The following is a 19,818-nucleotide window of genomic DNA, read 5'->3' on the forward strand; positions in this document are numbered from 1 at the left end:
AAAGTAAAAAAAAAACTTAGAAATTGGAATTTGAGATGAGATTTTAAATGTAGATGGGAGGAGAATAAAGAAGACAGATGGAGAGAATAGTGAGAGGACGGAGGAAAAAAGTCAAACAAATAAAAATGACAGTCCCCCCAGACTCCTATTCCAAAACACCACTCCACCACTGATCTGTGCTGTCTGCAGCCAAACAAACATTCAGGCTGGAAGAGTTCCAAAAGAAAACGAAGATGAGAAACAGGGAGTGTCTGAGCACATGCATGTAGAAATTCTTGTTTAAAGCTTAAACAACATGTAATTAAAAAGAACAAAGCCAGAAATATTAAACTCTTCCAGTAAATGACTGTTTGTAGCCTAGAAGATACAGAAATAGTTTTGTTACCGACAAAAATTGACGGTCAACTAATTTGGCAACGGCTTCAATGTAACTGACATTCATCCATATGAAAAATCCACACACTATAGCTTTAAATGAAAAAAATAAAAAACATGCACGCAGCAGGATTTCACCTGTATCAATACAGACAACCTTTAAAACTGACCTGAGAGTCTCTTCTGCGACCTGGGGGGAGTCTTAGTCCCGTTTTGTTGTTTCTTGTCAGAAGGCGACGGCGCTGGAGGCATTAGAGCCGCAGTGCGTTTAGATGGTGAGGGTGACGGGGAGGGTTTGCGGTCCAGCGTGGAAGGAGAGGGGGTAGACGAAGGCCTTCTATCCAGCGGAGAGCGTGCCGGACTGGGCCGTCTGTCCACAGAGGAGCGGGGTGGGGGTGTGGCAGAGTGCGGTGTGGACGGAGCACTGCCGGTGCCTCGGCCGTTCATCAGCTTCTCCCCCGACCGCTGGGAGGCCGGGGGGGTGAGGGACAGATGTTTGAGGGAGGAGGAGGAGGAGGAGGAGGAGGAAGAGGAGGTGAGATGGACCAGTGACGCCGAGTTGGCCCGGCTCAGGCACGGCATCTTCTCCAGGCTTACCACCGGAAGGGATACACTGGAAGAGAGGGATAGGGGAAGACCGTTAGGTAAAATGCATACTTGTGAGCTTCTGTTCCCACTGAGCGGTACAGTTCCCTTTGGTACGGTACACATTTATTTGGGTTTCCAGATGGAAAGTTGGACAAAATTTACTGTACCGTACATTTTGACGGCACATTTTCATTGGGGTACCAAGCGGTCACAAAGGGTACCAAGAGGGTGCAGCTACACGCACTGCAGTTAGTTGATAGGTCGACAGAATCATTATTTTCGTGCGAGAGATAAACCGCCATGTGTAGTCACCTCGGCGAGAGTGAATAATTTTGTGTTTTGAGAAAAATGTCTGCGGTCTTCCTCTTCATTGAATTTATTGCCGGGCTACACTGTGTCACGCTGGTATGATGTCACGATACTTTTACATAGTGGAAAACCAAAAAAGGGGGAGCCAACTAAAATACTGTAGCTGGTACCATGCAATAGAAAAGACGCTTAAACTTAAAACGATCCTGGCCGTGGCTGTTGCCAGTGGTCGTATACCACGCCTACCAAGTAACGGTGCTGTTGGCAGTGGAAACGCAAGACAGACCTAGGTATACCGTTCCATATCAAACCATACCTTACCAACCGCAACTGTGCTGCTCAATGGAAATGAGGCATATGACTAAATGATTTGGGAACAGCAAAAGCAGCATGCAAAATCTACTTAAAATGTTGAAGGGATAAGAAAGTCATCATCATCATCACAAAAAAAAAATGGTGTGCCTACCATGTCTTGTTCCGTGTCCCCTTTGGCGGGTAGACAGCGATTGGAGCCTTGCCGAAGCGGGAGAGAGGGAATTCTTTAGGGACCCTGAAGGCCCGCGTGTCCCCAGGACTGGGAGCCAGGACTGGGGCCACTACAGGCGCTTTGGGCTTCATGGGGACCAGGGGCTTGTGGGAGGGGACGGGGGACATGTGGCGCTTCTCTACAAGGCAGAACAAGAGACAAGGATCTTAGGTGTATGGTCAGGTAGACGCATGCAATGCACAAAAAACGACTTGGACACACTCCTACTATTAAGCCCATGCATTGCTCGTGGGTACTTGTTGGATCTTGGTACTTTGTTTCAAATCAGATTTGCATCTTATTAGCATCCAAGTCTAGTGTGTAATGTAGTGTGGTGTGATTTACACAAACATGCTTTTTATGCAAACCCCTGCTATGGTGCCAGATGGCTGTGTTGCAACGCAGGAGAAAAACAATCTGTGCAAGCACCTTTCCACATTAAGTATTTACTTATAAATGAAGTGTACTTCTCTCTAATTAGCAACAATGCCTGACAGCATATGAAGTGTCCTTGTGTGATAAAACTCCACCGATCCGTTATCATGTGAAGCCCAAACTAGAGCAACGATTACAAATACCTTTTTTGACCCAGATGTGATCAGAATGAACAAGTGAGAGGGGCGCAGAGAGGAAGAGAGGGAATGTAGAGGGGAATAAATCATGAGGCCACAGGGGGGCGGGGGGGAGAAATGTAATGAGACAAGAGGAGCGTACACTTACGGTTTTTGCTATGCATGTCTTTGTGGGAGAAGGGTGGGGAGGGAATGGAGGGGGGCGGGGGGTTGTGGTCCCGGACAGTCTGTCACTCTCTGACTGTCTCACAGGGAATCTACACCCCAGCTACCTGGATGGAAACAGAGGGGTGAATATGTTCAGAGAAAGAGGGGGGTGGGGAACACACTGCACACACAGCGATACAGTCATTTGAATTGCTTAAAAAAAATGGTGTAAAGGTACTTAATGTTTTATGAAAAGCAGATGTTATCGAGTGAGACCCAGCCTTGTGGTTTGCTGAATTTCCTGTCTGCTGCATTATAGAGAATGCAAATCCAAAATGTAAGACTGCAGTGGAATTATGAACTTTACATTAAGAGTGAAGCACAGGTACTGCAGAAAATCTAGGCTGATACAGTTAAAAAAAAGTGTGTGTGTGTGTGTGTGTGTGTGTGTGTGTGTGTGTGTGTGTGTGTGTGTATTATAAAAGTCCAGTAACTTTGGAGACATGAGCACAAATACTGTTGCTAAAGGGATAATGTTCATCCATCCACAATCATCAAAAGGAAAGCACGCTAGTATGGAATTGTACATTTACAGTATGTGCACAGCCACATACAATCATCATTCAATTACACAGATTGACAGTAAAGAAACAAAACTCAAGTGTCCGTCCGCAAACATCTTTCATCTGCCTCTGCCTTAAAAATATTTGACAGAGTGTGACATTTATGAGCCACGGTCAATAAAACAAAAATTAACCCCCACACTCAACCACAACCACACTCTCTCTCTCACACACAAGCATATACAAGCCTCACCGGCATAATACAAGTGTATCGTGCTATTTGTTTGAGGGGAATATAATGCTATAAAAAGTGTCCCTAGTGTGAAACCAAATCACACTGTCATGCTTTACTTTACTCAATAATGAGCATAATGGATTCTGTGTCGTGTGTGTGTGTCACGATGTTGTACAACCCGGTTAATGAGTGTAGTAGTAGTAGTAGTCTACTGACAACAGCATGGTGGAACAAAAGGGCAGAGCAGCCGGACTGAGCAACCCCGTGTGTTTGCTCAGTGTGCACATGAAAGTGTGCAGCGGGTGCCTGTCGGACGGTGTGTGCAGAGTGTCTATTGGAGAGATTAAGCCAACGCATGCACAAGTATAACAGGTGTGCGCGTGGGTATCACATCACATGATATCACATCAGGAATGAACAAGTGTATGTGTGTTTTTGGACCAAGGTGAAGGCTATAAGTAGTTTGTGTTTATCTGCGAGTGTGTACGTTTCTGCATGCTTTGTGTGTATATCAGAATACTTTGTATGAGTGTAATTTACTTAAGTAATAATGTGTGTGTGAGTGATGGTTTGTGTGATGGTGTGTACGTGCGTGTGTGTGTGATGGTGTGTGTGTGTGTGTGTGCGGCAGGTGTGTAAATAGGCCAGTGGAGGCAGATGCAGCTGTATTGAGAGCAGCAGGCTCAAAGTCCAGAGGCACATTTGCAGGTATGCAGCTACAACAGCAACAATTTCACACATTGAAAGCGCACATTATTTCACATAATTGAACACATAAGTCCAAATGGACAGGGAGAACTGTGCGTGCATGTACTTTTTTCTGTACTGTATGTGTGTACAGGGCTGTGTTTATTTTTTTTTGTTTCATATCACAGATTTTTTTCCAGGCATGGATAAGGTAAATAATAAATCTGAAGAAATATGATATGAGACGTGCCCTTTTGGTTACTTGGCCGAGTCTAATACACTCAGTACTTTGTGACTTTATGGGTGGAACTTGATACGCTGTTTAAGCTTTGGTTGCATGTTCTGTTTTCTTTGGATTCCTCTTCATTTTCTTTTATTGAACACAAGAGAAAACTAACTTTTTTAAATGTTCCAAAAAGGATTTGAGAAAGAAGTCCTTGCTGAAAGAGTGCATAAGAAAAATACAACACCATAGCAAACATAAGAGTTAAGGTAACTATTGGGACAATAAATTCAAAACAGAAAAAACTAAAAGAAAATAATTACAAGCAGCTTAAACTATTGGCTAACAACAGTAAACCCGTATGTGCAGTGCGATATAATGAAAGATGGACAACTTATTCCCCCCTCCAAAAAAAACACTCATATATATATTGTGTATACTTGTTAGTAAACAGCCAGTTGGGAGCTAACTGTGCTGATTTACAATGCATGGACGGCTGCCCAGGCAAGGTCAGTAAGCCACTCGACCACAAGGGCGCCCCTCACTACAAGGCTCTCCTGCCTGCCTGCCTGCCTGCCTGCCTGCCTGCCTGCCTGTTGTTATGGCGATGCTGAGAGCCCAGCTGGTTGTCGATTGGCTGCTGACTCATCCTGTGAGTGATGAGGAAGCGGAGGCTCCCAGAGCTCAGCTGGGTTTGTTTACATTGACAGAGGAGCAAGGGAGGGAGACAGAGAGAGGGAGAGATATATAAAGAGAGAGAGAGAGAGAGAGAGAGAGAGGGAGAGAGAGACACACAGAGACAGATACACAAGGAGGAAAGTTATTTAAAAATAATCTATGAAGATTTGCAGTCATTCACATGATCTAGAAGCACTGAAGCAAAGTGAACTAGACTGGCTGTTTTGGCATTCTGGCAGTACAGGTAATACTGGAAATCCTTCTTTTGTTAATGTAAGTGAAAAATAAGACTAACGACGAATAATATTTTGGGGGAAATACAAGTAGATAATGTGATACCTGCTCTTACTTTGGTAATGCTGCCAATAAGTGCAACGCCTTTTCAGTTAAACAATAGCTTGACAAGTATTGATTGCCCAATGTGCAATTGATATTATAGCAGGGGTAGATGTTCAATTACAAAGTGGCAGTGTGTAGTTAATGCTCTAAGTAACAACGCAAAGAGGAGCTTCATCAAAGATTGCAGCAGTCCCAAGTGGAAAGTTCACCTGGCACTTTGACCTGTCCTGGACATTCCTAACAACATTCCCCGGCATTCAAAAAACATCTTTAAATACATTCACACAAAAAAGAAGTGATATATATATCAAAATCACGTGATTAAAAAAACCCAAATGTGCAGTTATGCTGCAGCTAGGGCCGCTCACTGTTGCAGGTTGTCCAAAACGGAGCAGGGGGTATGTGGTTAAGGGCAAAACTTGCCAACTGCAGAAAAAACATCATGTGAAATTAACGGCTTACACCACAGCCCTTCACACACACACACACACACACACACACACACACACACACACACACACACACACACACACACACACACACACACACACACACACACACACACACACACACACACACACACACACACACACACACACACACACACACACACACACACACACACACACACACACACACACACACACACACACACACACATTGTGTCTGCAACAAAACACTGAGCAGCCCAAACACTTGAACAGTGAAATAAAAGTGAAAGGAAACTGAGGATTTTTTTATTTTTTTTATATCAGCATTAGAGCTCAATCTGCCTTCACCCATGACCTGTAAACACATTTTCCCTCATGTATTTGAAAAGGTAAAGTCTCCATACAAACTGAAGTGCAAAAGAAAAGAGCAAAGAAAACTACATCTGATTTACGGTAGCAGCAGCTGGGATTTTAATTGGCCCAAGACTCAGCTAATGGTTCACACACACAGCCAGGCTGCGTAACAATAACAACAACAACACAACGGCGGAATGAGCAACATCACCAGTAATGAAAGGAGGCAGAGGGTCTGTGGTTAAGCCATGGGCAAATGAAAGATTATTCCACAGCTCAGACAGACACAAACACACACACACACACACAGTCACACAACAAAACCCGGACGCGGAAACACAGACAGCCCAGAGACTTGTGAAGTCGGGAGTGAAATGAAAGCGAAAGTAAAGTGAGGATGTTATGTTTCTCTTCCTGCCTCAGAGCTCTATCAATCTACAAATACAGAGGAACAGTTGGAAGGCGAGCAGAGCAGAGAAGAGAGAGAGAGAGAGAGAGAGAGAGACACACACACACAGTAACAACATGAACCTTTCATTGTGCACTCAACTTACTCACGCAGCAGGCCAGTGCAGAGAAGGAATGGTAATAGATGAGAGAATGTGGAGGAACCGACTGAAATATCTGAACACGACGTGGAGTGCTGATTCACACACACACACACACACACACACACACACACACACACACACACACACACACACACACACACACACACACACACACACACACACACACACACACACACACACACACACACACACACACACACACACACACACACACACACACACACACACACACACACACACACACACACACACACACACACACACACACACACACACACACACAGGGTATGGCCAAAGACTTCGCGATGTGATACGATACACTGGTATATTGCGCTATTCCACAAACAAGTTGCCTTGTTGCCTAACAGCACAATATATTGATAATTGCACGGACAAATTGAGTCAAAAATAATTTCATTCAAAACTTATTTTCCCTTTTTTTTGGTTATGGCAAATTATCAAACACTGCTGCAGCTGCCATCAAAATAACAAATGCAATTAACTTTTGCACTAACAGGACAGGACACACTGAAAATGAAAATGCATCAGTCAGTGCGTTTCCATGGCACAACTAGATTGGATTAAGACATATATCGAACTAGACACTCGAACGGACCGTGTCACTTGTCTGAGTATACATGGCCTTTCAGGAATTGGATAAATGTCCGATGCATGGCGCTGTAGCCCTTTCAACCATGCTTTCAACAAGTGGTTATAGATCCACGTCCGGTTCCCTTCCGGCAATAACCCATGGTGTAGCCTATAACGCGCAGGTACACAAGCACAGAACGAGAAGTCCGATATGCGATATCCGATCCCTGTATACATGCAGAGAGAATGCTGACAATGAACGAGTTATCTAGGTGTTCTTATCCGACTTCTCTTGTCCGTTATTGTGCCGATTTGTGTGCGAAGTAGATCGGATAAAGGTGTTTACATGCAGTTTAAAAGTCCTGTTGAAGTCTTATTCGTTTAGTTACCCGATTATGAGTCTGCATGTAAACGCACTGAGTGTGCTTTAGTGTCTCTGAACATATGTAAATAAGGTACATATGCATGCACAACAAGTTATTCCTTATTGTCACAGAATACAAGGAACATGAATGTATAAGGACACAGTGAATTCTAAGTATTCTTCTCAACAACATTAATATAACTTCAATAGTCAGTATCCTAGAGGCTAAGGCCTCACAGCAGACCCGGGGTTCGAATCCGACCCGTGGTCAGTTCTCTGCATTTCATTCCCTCTCTGCCTCATTTCATCTCTGTCTCTCTGCACTGTCAATAAAGCCTTGAAAAGCCAAAAAACTAAAAAAGAATTAATGTGAAAAGAAAAATCTATTTTTTTAGCTGGAAATCAATACTGATATCGCAAAACTAAACATTGCGATATTATCGCCATATTGATTTTTTTAAACACAGCCCTAACACACACACACACACACACACACACACACACACACACACACACACACACACACACACACACACACACACACACACACACACACACACACACACACACACACACACACACACACACACACACACACACACACACACACACAGATGTCTAAGTAAAACATCGCTGGAACTAATTATCCCGTCATACACACCAGTTGAGTTCATATCTAGCTTTTCATGGGGTTCAGGGCCTAAATGTGCAAAACATAAAATATCTGTGAAGTACAGTGTTTCTGATGCAAATAACACTGTGGCTTTTATTACAACATCCATCCAGCACAGACCGTCCTCCTAACTTCCATTGTGACCTGTATCTACTCCTGGCGCACACAGTAAACTCATGAGCAGCAAACTGGGCGTGTATAACTCTGAGCCCCTGGCCCCCTCCAGGCTTTCTGGCATTCTCCTCCTCCTCTGTGTAAGTTTGTGCATGCATGCATTTCAGTTAAGATCCCAGAGCTGATTGGATTGCTCAGGTCAAGCGCATAGAAGCAAATCCCATGATGGAATGGATACACACACAAAGATGAATACAAGGCAACTGGGATGAATACAAGTGCAACATTTAAAGTAGAATCCCCCGGCATGGGAACAATGGCGCAGCTATACTTGTGAGGAAAATTAGAGTGGAATTATGGGAATTTGCGACAATGGGAGGAAATGCAAAGGACATCATAAGACAATCCTGACAGATTCCCAGTCCTAGAGGCAATCCACTCGGCAGAGGTCAGGAAGAGAATGTCTCATGTCATGACAAAGTACTTTTGTGTGTATATAATGCATCAAATCTAAGAATGGAGGAAATGAGTGAACTGTACTGGCTGGTCTTATTGGACTTCTAGGTCACGGCACTTGCAGTTAAAATGATTATACACATAGAATTATGATGAAAGTTATTTAAATACACATTCTACTCTAGTTAGCAGGAGACTTGGCCTGCTGGTCCACTGCAACGGCCGATTGTTATCATACTATGGCTCGGAGGTCATTTTATTATTTGGGGAAGTCTCAGGAGATTCCCGTTTGTGCATGTGTGTTTGTGTGTGTGTGGATGCACAACAGTGTTTGAGACCCATTGTTACCTGACTCTGTCCGCAGGCAGAAACACTGCCAAAAAAGTTTAAAACAGGGACAAAACAACAACCGCCAGGAGTGAGTGAGAGTGTGTCTCACAGTACCACTGACCTCTCTCTTTGTGCTGAGACACAGAAAGTGAGAATGTGTATCCATGCAACTGCACCCTCTACTCTCAGTGAGAAGTGTGTGCATGTTGATGAAGTATGACCAATGCTCCGCCCCCCCCCCCCCCCCCCCCCCCCACACTCAAACAGACGGCTCAGACTGGTGCACGTGCCACAGACAGAAGGAAGCAGCAGCAGCTCGCGGGCAGATGCGAGTGAGCTCAGTGGAGCCACAATATCAGAAACAAACACAAGAGGTAGACGGACAGGGAGGAGGGCCAATGAAAGCCTGTTTCAACAGTGCCACCACTCAAACAACAAATGTTTAGAAAGTAGCTGGTATGTACCAGCTACTTTCTAAACATTTTCCTGTTGGAAAATTAATGATTTTGCTTATTTTTAATACCTTTTTGGGGACAATCCTGCTCATGAACTGCAGCATTAGATTCAGTTGAGCTTGAGGATTAACCCATCAGACTGTCAAATCTTCCCTTATCATGGTATCTGCCAATTTTTAAAGTTCAAATTTAAAGACATTTAAGACCTTTTTAAGACCTCTAAAATGGAAAAATAATACCAATACCGCGGTAACAGAAATCGACAAACTACACTATACTCCGTAAAGGGTTACATTAAATCTGACTACCAAATATTCAATGCACTTTAGCTAACAACTGCTGTCTAATTACAGAAAATAAAAAACAAAAAGGTCCAACTAGCTGATCTTTTGAGGGAACTATTAGTATCTTTAAAGATGAGCTAGTTGGACCTTTTCGGGTTGAAGATGGCCTCAAAATCAACTCCCAAACCTACTGCCAGTTTCTAGAAGATACTTTCTTCAGTGGTACAGTAAAAGGTCTGCATCTTTCAAGAAGACCATGATTTTTATGCAGGACAATGCTCCATCACATGCATCGAAGTACTCAACTGCATGGCTAGCCAGTAAAGGCCTTAAGGATGAAAAAATAATGACATGACCCCCTTCCTCTCCTGACCTAAACCCTATTGAGAACCTGTGGGCCCTGCTTAAACGGGATATTTACAGTGAAGGAAATCAGTACACCTCTCGGAACAGTGTCTGGGAGGCTGTGGTTGCTGCTGCACAAAAAGTTGATCGTCAACAGATCAAGAAACTGACAGACTCCATGAATGGAAGGCTTGTGACAGTTATTGAAAAGAAGGGAGGCTATATTATATTGGTCACTGATTTTTTTTTTTTGACATGTCGGACATTTTTATTTGTAAATGTTGAGTTGTTTTATTATTCTCACTGTAACAGATGAAAATAAACAAGTGAGATGGGAAAATTTTAGTTTTTTTATTTAGTTGCAGAATAATTCTGCACACTAATAGTTACCTAATAATAGCAAAACATATATATATTCTCGTAAGAAAGACAAAACCTCACCTTTACTTTCGTAAACATTCAGGTTTAGGTTCATTAACATTTTGGATTGACCGAGAGCACTGTAGTTGTTCAATAATAAAATTAATCCTCAAAAATACAACTTGCCTAAAAAATTTGCACACACAGTGTAAGAGATCACTGTAAAGGCAACCTGAAAACCCATCATGACCACCTTTTTAACCAATTACAGAACTGTATCAATTGGTTTACATTTACTGATTAATCGAGTAACAAGAACAGTTTAATAAATTTAGAAAATATGTGTTAGGTGCAGCATACAATATTTTAATTAGGCTAAATTAAAAATGGGATATTTTTGGGAGAAGAATAATCCGAATGTTCTTCATATTTTAATTCCTTATTCAATAAATAACAAACTTAGTCCATTAACTTTATTTTTCAGAACTTATGGCAGAAACTATTTAAAAATTGGTTCCACAGGTCAAGGGAGGTTTTTGCAATTTCAAAATCGTATGTTGGCCCACTGTAGATTTACATCCATGCTCACGAGACCTGCGGTAATTTGCGCAAAGTAATTTTTTCTTCATACAGTATTGTTGCAGGCGTTCAGGTTAATAAACCGAGTTGTACCGATTGGCAAAGGAAACGTAGGCTACTATCTGCGATTGATGGGAGGATCGGCAATAGTTTTTATAGCTGTCAGAAAGGGAGTGCAGAGTGGAGAGAAAGAAAGTGACAGAAAGAGACCCGCGTCTCACTCCATGAGCTCACGCCAAGTCAACGCGACCTGAATGAGCTGAATGAACGTCTGATGAGCAGCTATTTATAAATATAGACACATAAACATTGTTCACTAAACACAATCAACGTGTTGTGTGATTTGCGACAGTAGCCTACCTATATCATCAGCGGACGGGTGGTTGCGCACCTACAAGCAGCGGCAGTGTGTGGTCGCGGTCGCGGGGTGAAAAAAGCCAGCCAGTCGTCCTCCCTCCACCTCTCACTGAATTTATAATAGCTGCGCATGCATTTCGCTGGGTCGTTCTCTCCTTTTTTGCTCTACCGCGGCCGACTTCAAATTCGAAAGCAGGGAACACACATTCTTCTTCTACGTTTTAAATGCGGTACTCAGCCTCACACGGCCGTACTACCTCTAGCGTAGGCGTCGGACTTGCCGGATATCTTTGTATATAAAACACCGATAAAATAAAAACATAGAAATCTAACAATTAAACTATAAAACTAGAATGAAACAAATAAGGCAAGCTCATTAATTCTGCCCCCGAGTAAATTTAATGCCGCCCACCCAATAATTCCAGACTTTTTAAGACATTTAAGGCCTTGAATATTGAAACTTAAATTTAATGACTTTTAATGCTTTTCAAGATCCGCGGCAACCCTGCTTATGCTCATATAGGAATATCAAACATTTCAGCGAATTTTCAAAGCAATATGTTAATAGCACATATGGCTATTCTAATAATTGTCTTTGTCATATACGTATTACTTGAATAAAAAAAAAAACATGTACACAATGCTACATGTGCTTCATTAGTCTGTAAAGGATTAAGTATTCACTAGTTATGAGGAGGCAAAACCAAGGTGTGTTTGTTAGTGTGGAGGATAACGTGCAGGTAGACTTTGTGTCTAAACATGCCCTGTGGGGATAAATAGATGTAATAGTTTAATTGTTTTATCCTAATGGCTCTGTGCCTTGAGGTGACTGTGATCATGTGTGTGTATGCGAGTGTGTGTGCGTGTGTGTGTCTCAGACAGTGAAGTGTATAGTGGTTATGCCCGAAGGTTTCTGTGTGGCACTATGCCCAGAGGAGATCTGCTTGCTTGCGTGTATGGTGTGTGAGAGAGTGTGAGTGTGAGAGAGTCTGAGTGAGAGTGAGTGAGTGAGTGTCTTACCATAGTGTGTGAGGATGCCCTGAGGAGTGACCACCTGATTGCAGACATGGCAGACAACAAGACAAAAATCCTCCAGTGCTGGGAACTGGCTGTAGACAAGCATCTCTGAGGAGAACACACACAGAGTAGAACAAATAAAAATCAGTTAAAAAAGAAATACAACGTCTTCTTGCAAAACTGTCTCTGAGATACTGCCCTCACAAGTCAACACACAATTATCAACAGCATGTGACATTATACACATAATTCACCACTGACACGCAAACGCATGGACACCATCACTGAACAGACAGGCATAGTGAGAGAGAGAGTGTGTGTGTGTGTGTGTGTGTGTGTGTGTGTGTGTGTGTGTGTGTGTGTGTGTGTGTGTGTGTGTGTGTGTGTGTTCACTGGGGAAAAGTCTGAGAATGTGTCACATTGTACGTGTGTGTCATCATGACCCTGCATTGCTGGGAAGTTTCATGTTATCTTGATGCCAAAGAGGATGGCATACATGCTAAGTAGTACCCAGTGAGTGAGAGTGAGTGAGTGAGTGAATACTGTAAAAGGTCAGTGTTGGCTTCATCACTCCTACATGAAGGGGTTCCACGCCCCACACACACACACACACTGAGGCTGTCATGATCACTGGTAGACAGATTTCCTTACTTCTGATTTATGTTGACACTGACTGAAGATCTATTATACATAATTAATGACACTACAGATGGACGCCGTGCAGCTAGCTGCAAAGCAGATGCTTTGCCAAAGTTCACCACATCACTACAGGAGAAGAGGAGGTTAATTCTCCCTCCATGGTCACCATTTCTTAGCATGTCTCCCATGTTTTCTGATCGACAAACTGCTTACCCCCCTCACTAGAAAATAAACCATCAGTGTTTGTTTTTGTCTTAACTAAGTAGCCGGATCCGAGCTACAATACAAACACGTGTGGAAAAGGTGTGGCCGCATTTGAAATGAAACTTTGAAATGTCCTCCTTGTAGTCAACAGGTTGTTTTAGTGGTGAGGATAAATAACTTTAGTAATGTGAGCAGTTGAAAGCCAGAGCCTGGAGGTAAAGCTCAGCCTGCCAAGTGGTTACTGTTCAAAACGGTTGATCAGCTTCACCACAGTGTGTGTCTTTCCTGTGACCGTTCTCAAAAAGGAAATGAGCCCATGTTCTAGTTGTTAAAAGTGTCAGAAAGGCCAAGCCAAAAAAACTAAATAACGATGGGAAATATTTGGTGTCTGGCATATTGTAATGTTTCCGGTAACAGAAAATGACTTTAGTGGGGTACTAGGGTGGGAAAAAGAGAAAGAATGCCATTTCCTCCGCCTCTGCCAAGCCAAATGCAAACTAAGTGTTTAGCCTATTTCTGCAGAATTGTGTGTCTCTCTCTCTCATGCCAACTGCCACAGGCTGCCAAATGACTGACAGGCCAGAAAATGAACTACAAAAACATTAGTCACTGGTGAATAAGCATGTTTGGAGCTTTGTACAACTGGAGTTTGATTACATTTAGTCAATAAATTGACTTCCCATTGGAGAGTTAGGGTTTTGGTGACAACTGAAATAAAGCTTAGCCTTAAACAAAAGGCTTTGAAAGCAGTGACTGTCAACACGAGAAGAAAAAGAACAGTTACTCAACCCTAGAAAAAAAAGCTGTTTGTTTTTTTTGGCTGACTAATAGCGAAGTAATAATGCAACCGTAACAAAGAAAGAGCAACTTGTAAATGGCGTACAATCAACCAAGTAAGGGAAAACCTTGGGGATAGTTCAATAGAGGACACAGGCCATAGCAGCATCAACATAACTTGTTTTTTTGAACAGGCGTACCAGATCATTATTGGTGCCGCACCAAAATGTTTGCAAGAGTAAACAACCTTACCAGCGTTTGGCTGGCAGCTAATGTTGCAGACTCCAGGCTACAAACTAGGATCTTGTATGAACACAGCCTCAGGGCTTTTTTCTGAATAGGTGAGTTAAGAATGTTCGGTTTGTATCCAACTAGGTGGCAGAGGTTTTTCCTGAAAGTAAACCTGTTTACAATAGCAATAAAGCTGTACAGACAGCGTGTCATTCATTGTTTTGTCTACAAAATCCTATTTTTCCTCAGTCAGAACTACACAAAGCCTTATTTGCTCTCATTGTCCAAAAGCCAAAGATCTTCACCACATACAATGAAGACAGACTAACAGCAAAAAAGTTGATATTGACAATTCATTTGTGACAATTTTTTAAAGCTCAGATTTTGTATTCAGACTTCACAATGTTCTGCTTTTATACATTTTTTAATGGCAATTATGTCCTGACGCAATGTGTATCTCGAATCACCCTCACTTTACAGCATTCGCAAGAAGAACTGCATACTTTTCTATTACTGTATAATGAAGAGTGGACAGGGGTAACATGACTTATTTCAGCTCAAAACATTTACATGCAGATCACAGTTCCCCCTTCTACTAAATTACTCAATTATTGACTGGACTGCTGAGATAACAGAGACTTTTTTTGAATCCTCAGATGAAAAGGCATCAAACAACCAGAGGAAACAGCACATGAACGGCAAACTGTAATATTGGGCCGAAGCCTGAGTTTGCTCCCTTGTGTTCCTGTATTGTGTTTGGTCTACTAGAGGCGGTGGTAAACGTGCAAATAGCAGCGTTACAGCACTCCCTATTAGTAGTAAGATGATGACGGTGGCTGCATGTCTAGCCCGGGCTAAGTAGGTGTTGGTTGTCATCGTCTGCTGCTGTGTGTGTGTGTGTGAGAGTGAGTGAGTGAGTGAGTGAGTGAGTGAGTGAGTGAGTGAGTGAGTGAGTGAGTGAGTGAGTGAGTGAGTGAGTGAGTGAGTGAGTGAGTGAGTGAGTGAGTGAGTGAGTGAGTGAGTGAGAGAGAGAGAGAGCAATCAAGTCCTGCACCGCAGCGTGCACCAATTACTGCCAGCTAGAAATTGCCACCTACAAATATGTGCGCACACTGGAGAGTCAAGTGAGGAAACACATGATATACAAATATATAATGAATCACAGTGACACTACTACTACAACTCTCTGCTAGAAACACATTTCTACAAATACAGCATTTAAATGTGAGAAACTCCAGGCAAAAACATTGTTTTATACTAGTGTAAATAAAAAGGTCCGAAATGTACATGTTGGTGTTTATTTGACAAAATCCTGTCTGTTTGCGTCTGTATATTTCTGCTTTACAACCATATTTAACGGCCAATTTCTCAATATAAGTGAGAGTTATTACTGAAGGATTTGTTCATATGTTGTTAATTGTTTGATTTATCACACATTTTGTCTCAAAGAGCATGCTGACATTATTAAGACTGTAGTATTGTTTATATTTTTATTTATAAAATTAAAAAAAAGGCTTTATCCAAAATCTGTCATGTAAAACTTTGGACACTAATATGTTGTCAAAATAAAGATATTGTCTCTGGCTCAAGCCAACATCTATATTTTTAAATGTTATTTATTTTTCTATATGTTTTTAAAGAGGAAAATGTAGCGTAATCAGTTAGACCAAACTGAATAAGTATTCAAACAGTTCTGAAATAATTGCAATACAAAAAAGTATTGTTTTAACATATTAATGAACTGGCAAAGTTTCACGATGATATCTATAAGTTAAGAATTTGACTCTATTCACCTGCACTGTCTGACCTTAAGACGTGTATCCAAGGCTTGTGTACATCTGTCGGTCTGTCTGTATCTATGTGTGTGTGTGTGAATATGACTCTCAGCAGGCCTTGGCATCATATTGCCAACAGATCAGCAATTCCAAAAGCGCCGCTCATGTTTGGCTGTCGGTGAGGAAGACGAGGCATGTGAGTGAGTGAGAGTGTATGTGTGGGTGAGAGGGAGGGAGGGAATGGCTGATGTGGGGGTGAAGAGTTTCCCCTGCTGTGTGCATGTGTGTGTGTGTGCGTGCGTCAGTCAGTGTCTTCCTACGAGGGCTGCAGCACGCTCAAAACTTTTTAAAGGTGGTTACTCAGGAGTAAGTGTGTGCAGCTCGTTCTCTTAGGGTTATTTGTATACGTGGTGAGGTGTGGAGGAACTCCTCTGCCTCTGTCTCTTGGGGGGGTCAGGGGGGGCACTTACTGTATGGGGGCCCCCCACATACACTGACACATATAACTGTGTCCATGCACAAAAGCCCAGATGCGACAGAATACATAGGGCAGACTTTAGGGAAATGTAAGTATTATTCATATATTTATATAGACCATAGAACATATACCAGTACCTGACTGCTGCTGATAATGTTGACCTGTGAATCAGGCAACATATTGAGATATAGTTTGCATTAGCTGATGTTTTTCATTGTCAATACATTTGGCTTTAAGCATCGTTGGTCAGCCAAACAAGCGATCTGGGAAATGATTGTGAGCATTTAACACAATTTTGCATACATCAAATGCATAGATTAATGATGTTTGTAATTCCAATGTTTCATTTGAGTTTGAAGCCCACCATGATAACGGATTTGATCACTCCTGCACACACCTTTTAACTATTCAAAATGTATTATAGCCCAAATTGACACAAAACAATTACTCAAAAGGTCTGTACAACAACATAAGCAAAAAACAAATACCATAACACTAAACCATATAACAGAAATTACTTAATAGGCTATAAGGCTCTATGAACAAGAAATATGAAACGAATAGTGCGATAATGCATACACAAGTGCATGTAAATTAAACATAAATTGAGACTTATACAGTACTACTTATAACATGGTCTCCTTTGTTTATTGTTATTTAATTTTTATAGTGTTCACCATCTGACAAAAGCTACTTCCTTATAGCCTACGTACAACATGGAAATAAAAAACATTTCTAAAGTATGCATTTAGAAGTTTGCATGTAGCATTAATGTAGCCCATCGTTGAAAGTGCTTTTTTGGTGAAGACGTTGAGATGCTGCAGCAGAGCATGTACAAAACACAACAATAACAAACCGTGTACGCGACTCTAACCAGCGTAACTTCCTTACCTTGTTTGCTGAGCTTCCCTTCACCGAGGCAGTAAAGCGCTTGGTCGCGGTTATCCAAGGACGAGTCTGCGTTTGAATATAAAAACACAAAAGCCACTTACAAAACACGCAGGGGGGCGGGGGGCAATTGACAACAAACTTTGGGGGGGCCATGCGCGGAGCCATGCTGCTCTCGACGCTGGCTATCGGGTTAGCATTAGCCTGCTAGCGCGCGCGAGCTGGCGTCCTAAATCAAGTGAAGCTGTCAAAGCTAACAAACTTACAGCTGGACAGTTGAGGGCGACATGACGGCACGCGCCAGCACTACAAACTCTGCACGGTAACAGTTAGCTTCGCTCGCCCTGCTCGTGCACGACTGTTAAAAGCAGCCTATTAACATTTCACATGGTTTTAATCATTTTTTTGACAGTTACTTTGTTGCGCTTTGACAGACAGACAGACCATGCATGGGGGGGGGGCTCACTCAACTCAATCACAGACAGTTGGACCACGCACTTCCCGACACTTTGTCCGCAAAAACAACAGCGCTGCCGCACGCGCGAACTTACTGTCAACAAAACGTAATTTAGTCGCTCGGACGAAGGAAGACCAAGGCTCGCAAAAGAAGGTATCCAGACTTGGCGTTTGGCGATTCAGTGTCGCCATTGCTCTTCCTTCTTGTTGCTTTGCTCACAGCCGTTTTCTCTCTCTCTCTCTCTTTCGCTCTCCTTCGCACGTAGCAGGCGAAAAACGAATGAACGAGATATGCTGACGTAGACGTCGGCGAGCTTCGGCTCCGCTCGACATCCGTCGGATTTTGAGAGGTTGAGCGACGGATAGGGACAGCTTGCTCAATGAGTTCAAAAGTTCAGTAGGCTATGATGGTTCAGTCCAAAGCCTATGTACACACTGCACAGGTTTGTATCTATAGGACGGTTACATTAGCACACATAATAGGCTACATATTTTTTTATTTGTAGCATAGGCCTATTGAAATAAAAATGGCCTGTAGGCCTATATGGTGTTTATCAAAGGCCTATAAGCCTAACCGTGTCAGTTGTTAAAACGTTATCTCAAAAAGGATGTCAGGCTACGTCTATAGTCTTCAAATGTAGAAAAGTTTTTTTTTTAATATAAAAAAAGGGAGTTATATTAGACCTGGCAGAAGGGTTGAACATGTGGATGTAGCCTACTCGTTATAGCCACCGGCCCTTGTCTGAACCTTGAACAATAGTTCTACTAATGCTTGATTCATATCTTCTCTCTGCTTCATCATAAAAAAGTACCACGCCTGAGCTTGCCAGGTAGTTGCAAAGTAGCCTATAGACTGTAATGGATTTTGGAAAGATGAGGTCAGAACTATGAATAACCCTAACACCCCTCCACTATCTCACATTGTGGTGTGAGTGGCTCGGATTTTATTCTAAGGTGACAGCTGCAGCGTTACCGTGGCATTGTTTTTATTTGCATCCCAAAATAAATTAGATTTATCGACGGCCCAAAAAGGTGTGAATGGTTTGGCAGCCTTGTGCAGAACTGAGGTTAGAAGCCACTGCAAAAAAATATATATAATAATAATACTAATAATACTACCAATACTACTACTACTACTACTACTACTACTACTAATAATAATAATAATAATAATAATAATAATAATAATAATAATAATAATAATAATAATAATAATAAATCCCCACTCAACACGACCGGGGTCTTGAAAAGAGACACAAGATTTCCCCGGCAAAATGTAGCTATAGTTGGATTTTAATTGTAGGCTATATTGGAATTAGTTCTATAATTCCTCAGCTTTTACAATAACTAGGAAATAGCCTATTTTAAGTGGGAGAGATGCAGAGGTCGGTCAATCATTACAGTTATGGGGAAGTTTCATTTACATCATGCATCCATAAGAATTTAATGGAGGAAACTGTTGATTAAATGTGTCAGAATTCCCATTGTCATAAATCCAAGGATGTTCAAAGCAGCTCGCAGGTCAAGCTCATGGCACTACATTGACCTCTTGTGGCTGAAAATTGAACCTGCATTTCCCAGTACAAAGTAAGGCCGGATGAAGATGACACATGGCTGGTTCCTTCCTTTTTTAAGGAACTCACTGTCAATAAAATGTCTCTGCAATTATTGACTAAAATCCAATGTTGTTGTCAAAATCACTTTGTCAAAATCAGTGAATATCTCCTCATGATCCGCCACTACCTGTCTGTACTGTCCGTGGTGAAAAAAAAAATTGTAGTGTTAATACACATCCTAGGCTCTGTCAAAGGGCATGTTGCTGGCTACGGTGGGCCCCCTTTGTTTA

General features: G+C 42.1%; 1 protein-coding gene across 1 annotated transcript in view; it reads right to left on the minus strand.

The window, feature by feature from the left end:
• Nucleotides 1–18,204, minus strand: part of atxn7l1 (ataxin 7-like 1) — a 35,850-nt gene extending 17,646 nt beyond the window's left edge. The window contains exons 1-5 of the mRNA XM_080050952.1: nt 18,068–18,204; nt 17,520–17,585; nt 12,528–12,632; nt 1,739–1,937; nt 546–988 (exon numbers count right to left, since the gene is read on the minus strand). Of these exons, the coding sequence (XP_079907078.1) occupies nt 546–988; nt 1,739–1,937; nt 12,528–12,632; nt 17,520–17,585; nt 18,068–18,164 (910 nt within the window). The 5' untranslated portion in view covers nt 18,165–18,204. The remainder of the gene's footprint in view (nt 1–545; nt 989–1,738; nt 1,938–12,527; nt 12,633–17,519; nt 17,586–18,067) is intronic.
• Nucleotides 18,205–19,818: the final 1,614 nt, after the last annotated feature.

The sequence above is a fragment of the Ammodytes marinus genome (genome assembly GCF_949987685.1).
Source record: "Ammodytes marinus genome assembly, chromosome: 22".
NCBI classification, from domain to species: Eukaryota; Metazoa; Chordata; class Actinopteri; order Uranoscopiformes; family Ammodytidae; genus Ammodytes; species Ammodytes marinus.